Genomic DNA, 16,771 nt, shown 5'->3' on the forward strand with positions numbered 1-16,771 from the left:
CAGTCATGTGAGGAGGAACAATGGTGGTGTGTGTTTTTGTTACTGGTGTGATGTGTGTGTGAAATGACACCACTCTGGTGATGAATGAGCTCTCTCTCTCTCTAATGTATGGGCTGTCAACAATGTACCTCTGTTTGCCTTGCAGTGATTGGTGTATTTCCAGGCAGCTTTGGTGGGGTCATCAAATCCCTGCTTACCGAGTGGAGCTTCTGAATTCTACTGACAACCAGGAGGTTGGGTTTGTGGATATGTGTGTGTTTGAAGAATAACACTACTTGGAAATGTTTGGTTCATTGACAGGGTTTGTTCAGGAACTTCACTGAAGCAACCCTCAATAGAAAAACATGTAGAGATTTGCTCAGTTAGCTGAACTGTATATTCATTTGAGTCTGTTCCAAACCGTGCTGTAAGTTTTTCTCTGTATGTGTGTGTTGTCTGTGTTAGGAGTGCTGGATTTGGGGAAGGAGCGAAGACGAGGCGCGACAAAGAGCTGCTGCAAAATATGGGGTCAAGCCAGAAGCCATCACTTTGACTCAGGGTGACTCACCTCTGTCTTACCTTATTTACCATGCCACCTTGGAATTTTGGAGCCAGAGGTGACCATATTTGGTCGAGGGTTGAGTTAAATTTAACCCGAACTGCTTCCTCGCCATTACATTGACATGGTAACTATATAGTGGCTACGTCACCACTGTGACATCACCACTGTTACGATACCATGGTTATGTTGCCATTGCTACATTGCCATGGTATGGTTATTATGGTTACATCACCACCGTTACATTACCATGGTACGGTAACCATGGTTACATTGCCATTGTTACATTGCTGAGGCACCGTTATCATGGTTACATCAACACCGTTAAATTATCATGGTACCGTGACCTTGGTTAAGTCACCACCGTTACATTCACACGGTTAGGTTACCATCATAACATTACCATGGTCAGTTCAACACTGTTACATTGCTACTGCACTGTTACAATGGTTATGTCAACACCGTTACATTACCAGGGTACCGTTACCATTTTTTCTTCACCACCGTTTCATTACAACAGTTAGGTTACCATGGTTACATCACCACCGTTACATTACCACAGTTTAGTATCTTGAAACATCATGAGGTTCCAAGATATGGAATTCATTTCCTCCTCACCTGGTTTGACTAGTCTGTGAAAAATATCCTTCTACAACAGTAATTTAAAATTATGTGTTTTTTTTTCAAGTTTATCTTCTCTTCTTCTTTCCCTTTACATAATCATCTCTGCCTTCATCTGCCCGTCCTTTTTTATTAATATTTTTTATTATAGCCTATATGTCTATATATTCTTAAACAATTTGATTTTTTTTCTGTTATCAATGTTAAAAGACTGTATGCACTGATTGATAGTTTTGTGGGGAACTTCACTTGTCAAGCCCCTTGAGGGTTTCCTGAATTTCCCCTGCAAGTTTTCTTTTGTTGAAATGTATGACATAATATGTGCTAAATAAATCAAATCAAATCAAATCAAACCACGGTTATGTTACCATGGTTACGTCACCACAGTTACATTACCGCTGTAGCATTACCATGGTTACATCACCACCGTTGCATTACCACAGTACCATTAACATGGTTACGTCACCACTGTTACCTTACCACGGGACTGTTAAAATGGGTACGTCAACATTGTAACATTACCTTGGTTAGGTTACAATAGTTATGTCACCACTGTTACGTTAGCCGGGATAGGTTACCGTGGTTACGTCACGGCTGTTAAATTACCATGGACATGGAGTTTTGTCATTGACACTGATGTAAATCTATGTGTACTTCTTTATTTTGGCCTGCATGGTCCCTGTGTCAGACCCTGATGTCCTGGATACATGGTTCTCTTCGGGTCTGTTTCCCTTCGCAATGCTTGGCTGGCCTGAGCAGGTACTTCACTTCTTCCAGCAGAACATCCTCCTTAATAAACAGTCCTGACCCAGTGTTTATGACCACATCGTCATGTCCCACAGACCGCTGACCTTCAGAGCTTCTACCCCAATTCCATTCTGGAGACAGGCAGTGACCTCATCTTCTTTTGGGTGGCAAGGATGGTGATGCTGGGCACAGAGCTGACAAGACAGCTTCCCTTTAAACAGGTACCAATATCATGAGAAATCCAAATTAAAGCAGTTTTTAGATAAACGATTGGTTCGTTACATTGCCAGCCTTTCCTGTCTTTCTCTCCCTTTCCTGTTCCCATGATGCTTTTCAGGTTCTCTTTCACCCTCTGGTGAGAGATAAACATGGCAGGAAGATGAGTAAATCTCTAGGAAATGTCATCGACCCGTTAGATGTCATACATGGAGTCTCTCTGGAGGTAGGCAGCACATGGCAGATCAGTGATTTGTACACTCACCTACCCACCCCGCACTCCTGGGAATTTTAAAGGCAAAACCAGACAGTTTTTGAAGTAAAACATTTCAGTGCTAAATTCATTTTAGCATAATTAAGTTTCAATATTCAGTGTTCACTACAAGATGATTATAGTTATAAAAAACTAAAACTAAATAAACTAAATTAAAAACTAAAACTATGTGTAAAAAACATTTAAGTTATCTGTAATAAAAATTCAGAAAGGAATGTAAAAAACAATGTGAACGAACAAAACTAAAGTGAAGTTAAATAAAATCACATGAAATATCCTTAACTTTGGTCTTTTTTAATATGGTCAAATGTGTCAACACAACAAGCATAATGAGCAGGCACTGGTTCACATGTTTAATGAAACTTCATCCTACACGACTGTGTCCTTCACTAAGTGTTGTGTTTGTGTTGTAACACCTATTCTGAACTTATTAAATCTTTCCCCAGAATTATAACCCCATATTATATTAAAAACAACTCAAAATAACGCTGAAACTAATGGAAACATAGCCAAAACTAAACACTTTTAAACAAAAACTCAACTGAAATGACTCTGGAACCTAATTTGAACTAAACTGAATTACAAACAAAATAAAAATGTAAAAAAAAAAACAAAACTATCATAAATTTCGTTCAGATGTGGGTCAATTTCACAACTACATGTTGGATTGCTTATAGAATGGTATTCTATTCTTCTTTCCATGTATTGCTCTAAATTATGAATATGATTTAGTGTATTTGCAATCTTCAGGGCAGTTAGTTACTAACATTGCTTATTTGTGTCATTGGTGGTATTTATCTTTTTTGCTGGGTTTTTTTTTCTTTGTACTTCTTATAATTGTCTGATTTTATTTGCCTCAATCCCTCATTGTTTTAAATTTCAGCAATGGCAAGTACTTTAACCTTTTTTTGAAAAGTGCTTAAAATTATGTATATTATTTCTTATCATAATTTCCACAGTCATGGAAAATCTGGAAAACTCATAGAATTTCACAGTCACATTTCCAGGCCTGGAAAAGTCATGGAATTAGTCAAAATAATTGAATATTATGGAAAAGTTGTGTAATTTTGTTTTGTATAATGAAATTGTTGCAGTAATCTTCCATGGATAACCTTTTATGTGACGTAACAAAACAGCAAATTAATTTCCTGTACCAGTGGACATAACATTACTCTAATGTGTGACAGCCTTTTGTTTACCATCACGTATGTTTCGCCATTTTCTCCTTGGGTTCGTCTCTTTCTACCTGCTTGCCAGCTGAAATGAGGTTTTATTAGAATCTGAATCAGATATATTTGATTAACACACTGTAAGTGTGGCAAGAAAAAATCTTTATAATGGGTCCTTGAAAGATCTTGGAAAAGTTTAGAAATTTGGTCCACAAAAATATGTGAGCTATTATTTATTATAAGTTCTTTGCACATAATCACATCAAAAATTTAATTTTAAACTGTATCTTCATAAAGTTGCAACATCACTATTGTGACAGAAATACTATCAGACTCAACACAACAAGAGAAACAAACTTGAACTTAACTGACAAGTAAAGACGCATGTCCTGTTGCACCTTAGACCGAACAAATATACAAAAAGTTCCCTAACATCAGTTTGCAGACTTAACAGCTAATAAGCCATGTACTGAGCTCTGCTCTACTGGCAATGGGAAAGCAGTCTGTAGTCTATTTTAGCGGTTTTACTTGTGTTTGCGCATGCTAATTTTGGTGGAAAAGGGGTATTATTTCACTACAGCAGTGCAGCTCTGCCCACTGCAACAAAGCACCACGCAACCAAAAGCTCTTTCTGTAACATCCTGTGATTTGCATAAAACAAAGATTTTTGACGTCCGTATTCAATAACGGTTAATGAGAAGTGAAGGCATGATATATTTTAGATGTGAGATTAATAATACTGTGGGAGGACCGTTCTTTTGTAGTGATGTGACAGAACAGCCGTTGACTTCAAGTAGGAAATGGAGACAGGCATCTATTCTAATTCCCTGTGAAGACATTTTGTTGTCTGTTTCCTTCCAGAAACTTCAAGAGAGAGTGAGTGAGGGAAACCTTGACCCCAGGGAGCAGCTGGTTGCCATGGAAGCACAGGTCAGGTCCCCTCTCTCCTATCTGTTTGTTTGTGGCTGACTGAGCACACTCATTGCTTCCTCTCTTATCTGTCAGCTCCATCTGCTTCCCCACAGAGAAAAGACTTCCCCACAGGGATCCCTCAGTGTGGGACTGATGCTCTGAGACTGGCCCTCTGCTCACACAAGATGCAGGGTGAGCTACTCTCATATCCCCTCACTTTATCTGGCCAGGGAGACCATTTGTCAGAGTGAGTGACTGTGCAGAGATGTCTAGATATGAAACAGTGTTGCAGGAAAAGAAGTCAAGATGCAACCTAAACTAGATTGTGAGAGCTGAGTTGTGGGGTACTGCAGTGACACAACTAGAGATGTAATTGCACAAAGCATCAAAAACTTTTAAGTACTTAGGATCACTCTATCCTTTTTTTTTAGACTCATTAGTATTAGAGCATTCAAAACCAGCCATGCCTTAAAACAACACAGGGGGCCGTGTTGGTTCTAACTAGCAAGAACTAGCGGTGATGAAGCCCCCTGCTGTGTCGCCCCACGTTGCCGTGTCTAGCTAAATAGTTGCACATGAACACACAAAACCAACAGCCAACCAGCATGCACATTTTGCACCTGCGTGAGAGGAAATGCCCCTCCATAAGAGCAGACAGCAGCTGCTGCAGTACTCAGTATGTGTACATGCACAGTTTAGAGGAGCTACAGTCACAGCGCCAATAGGTCATTTAATGTGACTACTGTCCTTGTCTCAGTATACAAGCAGCGGGGGAGAATCCATTTATTAATAAAGTCTGTCCGACTACTTCACAGCAGGTGGAAATATGCCCTCTTTCAGCTATTTGCTATAAACCTATATTATTTATATAGACCACATCACAATCATAACTTTATCTACAATAACTTCGGGGCAGAAAACCACTGCATCACATACTTATAATCAAATAGCGCAGAGCAAACTCTGCCTTCACTGATTAGTTTTCACCTAAAAAATCTATATTATATGTAGCCTATGCTATATGTAGAATATTTTCACTGCTTTACCTTGCTGTCAGACAGCTCTTACTGATGGAGATTTGAAGCCGCTCTGTCAAAAACACCAGACTCCACTGAGAGAAACATTTTATTCCACTGAGTGGAGAAGCTGCTGCTCTGCTGCTGCCTCCATCAGCTGCTGTGTTGGTAAAGAGGAGACGATATTCAAATATAGTCATCACTTACACTAATTGTTTTTGTTTTTGTTTGTTTTGGGTGGCTAAAATATGTTGCAGCTCCGTCCACAGCAGGACATCGCTTAGCTTCTGTGTCAGTGTTGTGGGGCTGTACTTAATTCATCAGAGGAGGGGGTGGCTGGGTGTTACTTTAAAAAACAAATAAATAAATATAAAATATTACCTTTTGAAGGTGTATGTCCCTCACCTAAGCCAGACACAAGTCACTCCTCAGTGCCTACATTTTTTTTTAAAATTACCCGCTTTGCACCAGCCCTTCCCCCCACGTAAGTGATGAACAGACTCTATCTCTAACCACCGAGGAAGGCCGGCACAGCAACTAGGAGCACATGCAGAATGCCGAGTCCAGTTAAAGTCTGACTGAGGTGTGCACATGACATAATAGCTCGACTTCCAAATGCATTGTCTGGGTGTGTAAGTCTGATTTGGAGAAATCAGTTTAGTCCGTTTTCATTCGGACTAACATGTTAACATGTTTTTTAAAAGTCCAGTTTTAGTCAAACTAACATCATATAAACATACAGAGTCACTCATAAAGGGAAACCGGAAGACCGTCTTGACGCTAGTTAGCCAGTTAGTACATTAACAACACAGTCTAGTGTTGAAAGAACAAAGCAGATTTACCAACAACAGAAACAATCAGGAAACATTTCTGTTAAAGAGCTCAATGCCTAAAGAAAACCTTTCTGACCTTACCTCTCCACTGTGTGTGTGTGTGTGTGTGTGTGTGTGTGTGTGTGTGTGTGTATGTATGTATGTATGTATGTATGTATGTATGTGTGTGTGTGCACGCATGTACGTGTGTGCGTGCATGCGTACGTGCATGCAACTCTTTTTGTCCTGACCCTTTTTCAGGAGAGGACATCAATCTTTCCATTTCTGAGGTCCTGAGCTTCAGACACTTCTGTAATAAAATGTGGCAGACGCTCAGGTTCACACTGGGAGCGCTGGGTGACAGCACAACACCAGTAGCAACACTGCAGGAGGTATGGCAAAGAAACCTCTGACATCTTTATTCTTATTTTTAACTAAAAAGTTGTATTGTTGTTGTAAAAAAGGTTAAGTGTGTCTTTACATTAATACAGTGGAACAGTACATTTTCAAAAATGTGTTCATTTCCACAAACCAAAACCATCATCATTTGACTGAGTGTGCTGAATGCTTCACCACACATCACATCACTTTGTACTGCAAAACAGGAAGACAAACCGTTCATCATCCTCAAAGCAACAGCGTCTTTAGTCTGACTACAACAGATGGTGACTTGCTTCAATGGAAATATCAGTTTGAATAACATAAAACAACAATGCCTAAAAATGGCACACGCAGTACATGCTGAAGGCTCTCTGGCCAGCCCTGGGTGAACAGGTTGCTAAAGCACACACTGATATGAGCAATGTCAATAACAGTCTTATTCCTCGTGTGCAGTACAGTGGAATCGAACACATGGCTTGTTTGACTAACACAGATTGATGTTTAAAGGACTATAAAGTTCTGATGATCTGAGGTGATGATAACTGATACAGAGTGTCTGAGAAGACAGGTCTAAACACACATACACAGATTTGTTGTTTCAGGTCAGTTGGCCTAAAAAAATTATATTCTGTATATCTATTGACAGTATTTCTAACCCTCATAAAAAACTGTTCATTTCAGTCCAACAACATTAACCCTTTATGTTGTTGTTGCTGCAGCTTCTTCCACAGCAGGACATCACTTAGCTTCTGTGCTAGTGTTGTTTATTTATCAGAGGAGGGGGGTGGCTGAAGTGTGACTTTTGTTTTTAAAATAGATAAAAAATACGACCTTTTCAAGTTATATGTCACTTGCCTATGCCAAAATTTAAAACACACGCCCCGCCTCAGTACTCACATATTTTTAATACCTGACCTGTTTGCAGCACCCCTTTCCCCCTCAGAAATAGCAAACAGTCTCTGCCCCTAACCCCCGAGAGAGGCCGACACGGCCTCTCTCGGGTGAGATGCTCACATGACAGAGGAAATCGATGTTCAGTTGCATTATCTGGATGTGTTAATCTGACTTTGAGAAATTCGATTTAGTCCAAATTCAGTCAGTCTAACATGTGCACATGTACCTTAAATGTCCAGCTTTAGTTTTTTCCAAAAGTCAACTTTATTGTGACGTCATTATGTTCAGCATCCAAGTTTTCACAGACATGGATGTAAATTGTAAGAGAAACTTGGTTGGAGTGGTTTGTAGAGACGGTGACAACAGGTTAAATTGTGTTTAAATTAAAATGAGAAGAGTCAGTGTATCAAACAGACAATCTGGTCCAAGTGGTTGGGTGTAGAGCATACCAAAATAAATACCCAAATAGACAAATCTATATTGGCACAATGGCTCAGACCCAGTTCTCCTGCTTAGCTCTACCACTCTGTTTCGAGTGCTGCACGTAGGGTAGGGTTTGTGTGTTTATTAAAATCCCCATTTGAATCTGTTTTAAATAGTAGCAACTCTTCTGAGGGTAGGGTGTCCTGTTTCTTTTCGGGGGGTGACGGAGAGTGGTCATCCAGCCCTCTGGGTGGCCCTCCAAACAGTGTTTTTAGGTACAGATTACAAATGAGTGCTAGATGAAAATTCCCAGAATGCTTTGCAAACTGCAGCAGTCTAAATGTAAGTGTGAGATAACTGCTAATTCATGTATACAGTGGTCCCTCGTTTATCGTGGGAGTTACGTTCTAAAAATAACCCGCAATAGGCGAAATCCGCAAAGTAGTCAGCTTTATTTTTTACAATAACACAATAATACAATTTACAATTTTTTTTTTATTATAGATGTTTTAAGGCTGTAAATTTGGCAAGCTGAACGCATTCTGTACAGGAGCATGGAGGAGATTGATTGACAATGGTCTACAGTCCCTTAGCCAATTAGGACGCAGAACACAATGCGCTGTAAAAAAAAAAAAAAAACATGCAAAATTGCACAAAAAAAAATCCACAAAACTGCGAGGCCGTGAAAGGTGAACTGCGTTATAGCGAGGGACCACTGTACACGTAATTGTTGGCTTCTTCTGGCGTACGAGTGGCATCCCATTTACAAGGTTAAGATTTCAAACCCTACCCTTTGTGGCTCCGTTTTAAAGGGCCACTGCTCAGTGGAGGGCACTCCAAAACTAGGCATAGGGCCAAGGGAGAGAATTGGGATTGAGCCAGTTAAAAAAGAGTGTGTGCATGTGTGTAGTGAGAGTGAAAACAGAAAAATATCTCAATCCTTGTGTTGTTTCCAGACGATGGCTCTGAGCAGCATGGACCGGTGGATCTGCTCCAGACTCTACAGCACAGTGGTTCAGTGTGAGCAGGCCTTTGAAGCCTACGAGCTGCGGACTGTCACATTTGCCCTGTACACCTTCTGGGTACACAGCCTGTGTGATGTCTACTTGGTGAGGAGCGTTACTTCACAATGCATTATGGGTTTTGGTATAATGCAGGGGTGTCCAAACCTTTTTGAACAGTGGTCAGATTAGATAATGTGTGTAAGATTATGGAAAAAAAAAAACGGCTTCTCACATCGGATGGGTCATAACAAAACAAACAAACAAAAACAAATAAGACAAATGCAACTGTTTCATTTTTTAACGTAAATGAATTACATTTGTCACTACTTGTAAAAGTAGCGGTCCTACGTAGTTTCTTTTTACTAACTGTAATACTTCTGCCATTGTGAGGTGACAGGAAACAATGCGAAGAGATCTTGCTTGATTACCCAATATTGTGTGATGGGTCATATAGTATATTTGCAAAGGCAAGTCCATTTAAAATTGACCACACTTTGGACATGTCTGGTGTAATGTAACAAAGTAATAATACTTCATTACAGTACTTATGTTTTTTGGAAGTGTCTGTACTTTACTTGAGTTATTACTTTTCAACTTTGACTTGTACTCAACGACATTTTCCTAAATACAATGTCTACTTTTATTTATTTAACTCTACCCTAAGCATTTTAGTTACTTACTACAAAATAGGGGAGAAAGAGAGGAACAGACAGATCAATGCATGAAGAAATGGAAGGGAAGGAAAAACTGGATTTTGTTTTTTAAATCTTCAAGTTGTTAAAAACCACCTATTTTTTCTTCAAGTGTAACGTACGCTCTCATTTGAAACGTGGTGTGTGTTTTGAGGATAAACTTCATAATCTAATGGGTGACTTCTACTTTGGCTTTCAGGTATTTGATCCACAGCTGATTATTGTTACGCTTTGATGTCATCCAAAAAATAAGGGCAGATTGAAGATGAGATCATGATTGGTTTCCTTTGTATTAGCAGTAATCTCCTTACTGCTCAGTCTAAGAATGGAGGGTGACAGTTTTACCTGACTTATTTATGGAAACAGTGAGGCTCAGATACGGGACATCAAAGATTGGCTTAAACAGATTAACCTGAATCAAACCAGAGAGTTTGAGCCAACAGTACAGGGAAACTCACCTTGCTTTGTTTGGAGGCCACTTTTGCAAAATGACAGGAGGCCAGGGGCCAGTTGCAGCAGCCCTATGCATGTTTCCAGGATTTTAGGATGTTTTTAGGATTTGGGACTTTTCTAGGAATACAGGACATTTCTAAGATTTCAGGATGTTTCTAGAATTTTGGGCCATTAAAGGATTTTTGGACATTTCTATGATTTTCCAGTGTTTCTAAGATTTTCAGATGTTTCTAGGATTTTCAGATGTTTCTAGGATTTTGATATCTCTGTACTCAAAAACAATTCCCAGTGTGAATCACTTTATATTTGAGAATTAGGAAATGGTTGGGGGCAACCTGGCACCCTATCTAGGGCCAGATTTGGTCCACAGGCCATAAATTGAACATCACTGTAATAGTAGCTACCCCAATATGGAAAAGTAACCTTTGTTTGTCATTTCCACTTGTGTGTGTGTGTGTCCTGTAGGAGTGTGTGAAGCCTGTGCTGGCCCCGCAGGATGGGGGGGCAGTGGTCCAGCCTGACACAGAGCACAGTGTTAGAGCGAGGCAGGTGGCCAGGAGTGTCCTCTATCACTGTGTGTCTATGTGTCTGGCCCTGCTGTCCCCCTTCATGCCTTTCATCACTGAGGAGCTGTGGCAGAGACTCCAGCCATTCAGACCTGGAGCTGCTGCCCACACCACGCTGTGTTTACAGCCGTACCCCTGCTCCTCTCAGCTGGTATGAACCATCAGACGTCCCTGTAGCCACCACATTTACAGGAAGATATTTATGCTCGAGTGGAATCTAGCCATGCAGATGTTTTGGGTTTTATTTCTTCAGGTTTTTAGACATTTGCTGTCTCTCCACAAAAATGGACGTGGAGGAATTTCTTATTTACCTCTCTCTCCTTTAAAGTAATGACATAAAAACCAAGTCTATATTAGTATGAATGAGCAGAAACTATGTCCCTGTTACTCTGGATAATCAATTTTGAACCTCTCTGCCTGAATAGCATTATATAACTACAACATCAAACTCATCAAACTCATGACAGACAGTTTAAACTAAAGGATCAAAATCCATGCAGCAGGAGCAAAGATACTGTTTTCTTTATTTAACATATTCCTCTTCCTTGCTGAAACCTACTGCTTATGTTACCCATAATGCAACTAAAATAAAACCAGTTTAGACAGAGATGTAGGTTTTTTATGTTAGTCACAACCTCTTGTTTCAAGCAGCGTTGTAGAGTGGACTACAGGTGTCTGGTAAGCTCACTTCTTTCTTTTTTTCTTTTTGTTTTAAAGATTACTTTTTTGGGCTTTTATTGCCTTTAATAGACAGGACAGTTTAAGCATGAAAGGGGGAGAGAGAGAGAAGGCAACATGCAGCAAAGAGTCGAGGCTGGAATCGAAACTGCGGCTACTGCGGCCACTGCGGCAAGGATACAACCTCTGCCACTCTATCAACTGAGCTATCAAGCTCACTTCTTTCTAACTCCATCCATTAACGTCTCTGCGCTAGCCTGTGAGGGTTGTGGTTTGTCCCAGATATTTTGTTGCAACTAATGGTCACATTTTGAGATTTGTTTTTACTTTTTTTCCCCAAGAGCAGGTAACATTTGATAAAGCCTCAACATCTAAAGATAATCACAGCTGTGATAATATACAGTACAACAGCCTCCCTCTTGTGTGATATTGATTTCATACAACTGCTCTACAAGCTTAGTTAATTATTTAACCGTAATAAGCAAAACAAAAAAATTTGTGTTTGTTTATTTCATTTTTGTTGTTGTTGTTAGGGTTTTTTTGCACCGCTGACACAACTGACAGCTATTGCCTTGAATACATGGACACTTTTCTGCATACTAGCCAGGTTAGACCACTGACTGTATAAGTAATGGACATAGCTAAAATGAAGTCACCCACTGGTTTGCGGACTCACATTTCAAGCCTCGAGTTTGACATTTTGGCCATTGCCATCTTGTTTTTTTTGGAGCCAGAGGTGAACATATTTGGATAAGAGGGTGGAGCTGTGGAGGAGCAAGGGGTGGAGCTGACTCACAGACCACAGTGACGCTCCATAGGCAGCCCGCCACTCAAGCAGCCTCGCCCTTAAATTGCATAAATATGTGCTTTAATAAAAATGTAAACGGGTGAGTGAAGCACAGTTGTATGTACCCAACTGTCATTTAAAGCAGCCATACCCTTAATTATGTGTAACTTTGGGCCTTAATAAAATGTATAAATGGCTGAGTCATACCAAAATCTACCCTCATGAATGTCATGAATGTTGATGAATCAGCCATAGAGATTGAAAACTTTTTTTGTACCAGGCTGTAAACATGTTTATATCTACTATAAAGTTGGCATTTTAACATGGGGGTCTATGGGGACTGACTGTGTTTTGGAGCCAGTCTCAGCTTGACACAAGAGGAAATGCACTTGCAAATGCAAATGGTACTTAAGAATTGGCTTCATTTTTCAGCCTCAGAAGTTGCCGCGTGGGTCAGACAAGATTTCACTCCCCTTCATTTCAGTGAGGACTGTGACTGACCTCTGCCTCAGGAAATATTGACTGCTTAACTGCACAGAAAAATAATTTAAACAGCAGAGAAGGAGCACTGTTCCTCGAAGAGTCTCTCAGATGCAAAAAGGGAAACAATCACCTATCCAAAAAATGACAATGTTTATTTTTGTGTGGGTTCATTTTTTTCTGTGAAACTGTGTACTACCCTGCCTACACACATGGTACCAGACTAACAGGTCATCCAGCCATGCTCAGTACTATTTCTGTCATGTTGTAAGTGGCTGAGGTGTACACTAGTACTGGACATTTAGATTGTACTGTTAGAAATGATAATGATCCACTTTACAGGCCAAACAGACGGTGAAGTTGAAGTCATGACTCAGCTGGTTTTCTCCTGGATCTTTGCTTAATGTGTTCAATTATTTTTGGCTGCATTTTGAGCTTTCCATGTGTTTTAGCTAATGTGTGGTGTTTTTTGTAACCTCTCCATCCTGCCAGGCACACTGGCATTTCCCTGAAGAGGAAAGAGACTTCTCGCTGGTACAGGAAGTGATCCGGGTGGCCCGTTTGCTACGAGCCCAGTGTGGCATGAAAAAAGAAAAACCGGCCTGTAAGTAATTTAACTGTTAGTCATTTTTAAAAATAACATGTTGATGATGAATGCTCAAAGAGTGCTTAATATAAATCCTGTCATGTTTTCATCCAAACAATAAATTGATGAGCTGCTTAATTGTCAAGTTAATAAACACATGGATTAATGAACATGTCGCTTGTGTGTTTAAGTGTGGATAGTGTGTTCACCCAGCCAGGCCCACGTCCTCCTTCACTTTGAATTAGCGGTTTGGACTTTAAGTCGGATCTCCAGCCTCCAAATCTGCTGTCCTGATGGAGCAGATGACCTCCCATCTGTCCACTCCACTGCTCCACCTCAAGGAACCCTCATCGGTGTGGTGGACCAGACATGCCAGATACACCTTGAAGTTCAGGTATGTTTCAGCTTCCCTCTGCTTCAGCCCTTTATCGTGTCTCATGAGCCAATAATGCAATCAGAAATGGGGATAACAGGGCTGACTGCTATTCCATTCCCCTAACTAATAGAAGTGAATGAAAAAAATGTGATAATCGATTAATTTTTTCATATATTTCCACTGATCAAACTAAATGACTTATTGACAAAACAAGTAATTTGAACTTGTGACTCTGAAAAATGATGGAGAACATATTCCACTAATATCTGACATTTATAGACTGGAGAGTTGACTAGCTTCACCATTGACTGTATTGATGTTGCCACCATGACATCTCGTTTGGCATTTTGGCTGTCGCCATCTTGGATTTTTGTAGACAAAAGTGAGCATATTTGAACAAGAGGGTAGAGCTAATCCTAATGCTAGCTGTTAGCTTGGTTAGCATCGTACATAAAGTGTATGACTAACTGTGTTAATGCTAATGCTTAATTTTGCAAGTAAAAAACAGGCTTAAAACCATTAAAGTAAAATGCACTTATTGTAAAAACAGAGCGTCCAACTTTGTAGAGGTTCTTTCAGTCCAACCAAACACTGAACAAGACTTTTTAGGTGACCAAAATGTTACAGTTAACTCTCATGAACTGAAGATACACTGAAATAGCAATACTGACGACTAAACCTATACTCTGTGAATTTACAGGGTCACTCCACCTAACCAGTGTTGCTGCCGTAATATTGATTTGTGAAGGGACAGCACCCAAGTGCCACAGAAAGTGACCACGCCCTTAATCTGGTGTAACTTTAAGCCTTAAAAACATTTTAACAGGTTAATAATATAGCAAACCACTGTGTGCTCTGTAAAGATGTAGTGGAGTAATGGTGTTCTGAGCAGAGAATGATGTCACACTCCTTCTGTGTGTGTTGTAAAATGAGCTTCTCTGTGGTTTGTTGTGGTAAGCTACAATGCATCAACAAGTGAATCACTCTTGTCCAATAAGTAAGAGTGAAATTTAGTTTGTGACACAGACACAGGCTGTGACTGCTGCTGAGTCATAAAGCTCACTCACAAGGTATAGCTATATCATGTTACAATGATGTTCTGATATTTATGGTCAAACAGTATCCTCAATAAAGTGTCTTTGATTTGGCCAGGTGAACAGCCCACGTCGGGCCACCACAAGGAAAAAAACTTTTTAAACCTATATGAAACACCAAGCTTCCTTTTTTCTCATTCAAAATTGCACATTTGCTTAAAATTTGCAGTTATTTATTTGATCAAATTGAAATTTTGTATAAATGATGTATGATACAAGCAAAAAAGATAAAAATCAAATGCATCATTACGGATTAACTTCAGATGTAAGCATGTATCATCATGTAAGCTGGAATGACTAAATGTAGCTTTATCATCCATAGCCACATCTGTGCATTGGTATGTTGGCTGTAGGTTTGCCTGTTGGTGATGTCTAACATACAGTATGATTTGCTCTCTCAGAGTGGAATGAACATCGACAAACTGATTGTGGAGCTTTCCCAGCGCAGGGACAAGCTTGTTCCAAAGCTGGAGAAAATCCTCAGCAGGGTGCAGTCTCCAGACTACCTGACCAAGACTCCTGCTCAGACCAGACAGAAGATCGACGCTAAGGTGAGCGATGGAAAGGAAGTTACAGGACAGCTGCTTTGGTTTATTCGTGATTGGTTATTAGGTGAAAAATTAATAATTGTGTTTGTTGTTTACAATGCTACAACTACAACAAAACCACTGACTGACAGAGCTTAGAGAAGTGGAAGCTGTCACCACCTGCCCTGATCGGAGCAGGATGTTATGTCAGTAGTGCTGACAAGAATGTTTAGCCCCACTTGGCAGCACATCTCCAGGGATGGCAGTGTCGTTCTGTCGCTTCACCTCTTTGGTCCAGGCTGAAATATCTCAGTAACTGTTAGGTGGGTTATCATGACTTGGTTCAGACATGTTCATGCTCCCCACACTGTGAATCTCAGTGACTTCAGTTCCCCCCTAACTTTTCCTCTAGTGCCACAAGAGGATCAAAAGGTTTATTGTTTCTTAAAATATCTCACTCCCTCCTGGCTGGGTGACAGAGATTCATTTTTCCCTCTGGGTGTATGGAGTGACTGTAGACTCTGAGGCCACATTTTTGCGAGAACAGCCCCACCAAAAATGGAAAAGTCTTTGCGTTTAAAAAAAAAAAAAAATCCACATTCATATGACAATACTGTGAAAACAGTCCTTGTGTACACGGATCCACAAAAACAACCAACAGTGATGTAGTATGCATGCCAGGCCAGTAGTTTTTGGTGTAACTTTGTAATGATACTCCATAGAGGAACACTGCGGGCCTGTGCATGAAGGCCTTCTTCTACAGAGCGGTGAGGATAAACAAACAAGAAGACGATGGCAAATGCACGCATGATGATGAAGTGGGACTGTTACTTCAAGCGATGCTGGATTGTAAAAGCTTCCAAATTCCAGGAGAATGTTGACTGGCTATTTGTCTGAAATGTGATGCGCATGCGTGAAGCGTGGCCGTGCCGTCACTGTTCTCTGAGGATCCAGGCATTGCCAGTTTACACGGCAACAGAAGGGGAGGCATTTTCAAAAAAATATGCTCTGGAACCTGGTTTCAATAGTTTGCATTTTCAGGCTCCCAAAACACTGTTGTGTGAACAGAAAGCAAAACTGCAACAAATGTTTAACGTTTTAATGCAAGAACCGTTGCCGTGTAAACGGCCCCTTATTCCTGTTTTATTCACTTGCAGGAGATACCACAATGAGAAAAGTCAAGAGACTTACAATACAAAAGAAAAGTACAACTCCAAAAGCTTACATGGCCCAAATGCTGTCTGTCTTTACCAACTCTGCGTAGATGCAGTGACATTAAAATATTTTACGGTATTAGTTTTGCGTTCTCTTAAAGCTACAGTTACTTTCCCTACTTGAATTTGGAAGTTGTCATAAATTTTTATTAAAAATATAATGCATGTCGATACCACTGCATTATAGGTATCCATGGTGTATCAAACAAGACTAGGTAAAACTTAGTGTATAGCCAGACCATAATGGAATGCTGGTGGGCATTTAAGGACTTGGTATATACCCAGCTACAAGCTTAATTGTTTGCCTTGAC

General features: G+C 40.1%; 1 protein-coding gene across 1 annotated transcript in view; it reads left to right on the forward strand.

Moving 5' to 3' along the window:
• vars2 (valyl-tRNA synthetase 2, mitochondrial) overlaps positions 1–16,771 on the forward strand; it is a 36,762-nt gene that overhangs the window by 15,722 nt on the left and 4,269 nt on the right. Inside the window, exons 17-29 of the mRNA XM_042506472.2 lie at positions 146–233; positions 445–538; positions 1,848–1,918; positions 2,002–2,127; positions 2,244–2,348; positions 4,427–4,495; positions 4,591–4,669; positions 6,567–6,697; positions 8,960–9,112; positions 10,618–10,869; positions 13,156–13,267; positions 13,441–13,643; positions 15,121–15,270. Of these exons, the coding sequence (XP_042362406.2) occupies positions 146–233; positions 445–538; positions 1,848–1,918; positions 2,002–2,127; positions 2,244–2,348; positions 4,427–4,495; positions 4,591–4,669; positions 6,567–6,697; positions 8,960–9,112; positions 10,618–10,869; positions 13,156–13,267; positions 13,441–13,643; positions 15,121–15,270 (1,633 nt within the window). The remainder of the gene's footprint in view (positions 1–145; positions 234–444; positions 539–1,847; positions 1,919–2,001; positions 2,128–2,243; positions 2,349–4,426; positions 4,496–4,590; positions 4,670–6,566; positions 6,698–8,959; positions 9,113–10,617; positions 10,870–13,155; positions 13,268–13,440; positions 13,644–15,120; positions 15,271–16,771) is intronic.

Source organism: Plectropomus leopardus, chromosome 17, assembly GCF_026936395.1.
Source record: "Plectropomus leopardus strain MGB_pleo_1.0 chromosome 17, ASM2693639v1, whole genome shotgun sequence".
NCBI lineage: Eukaryota > Metazoa > Chordata > Actinopteri > Perciformes > Serranidae > Plectropomus > Plectropomus leopardus.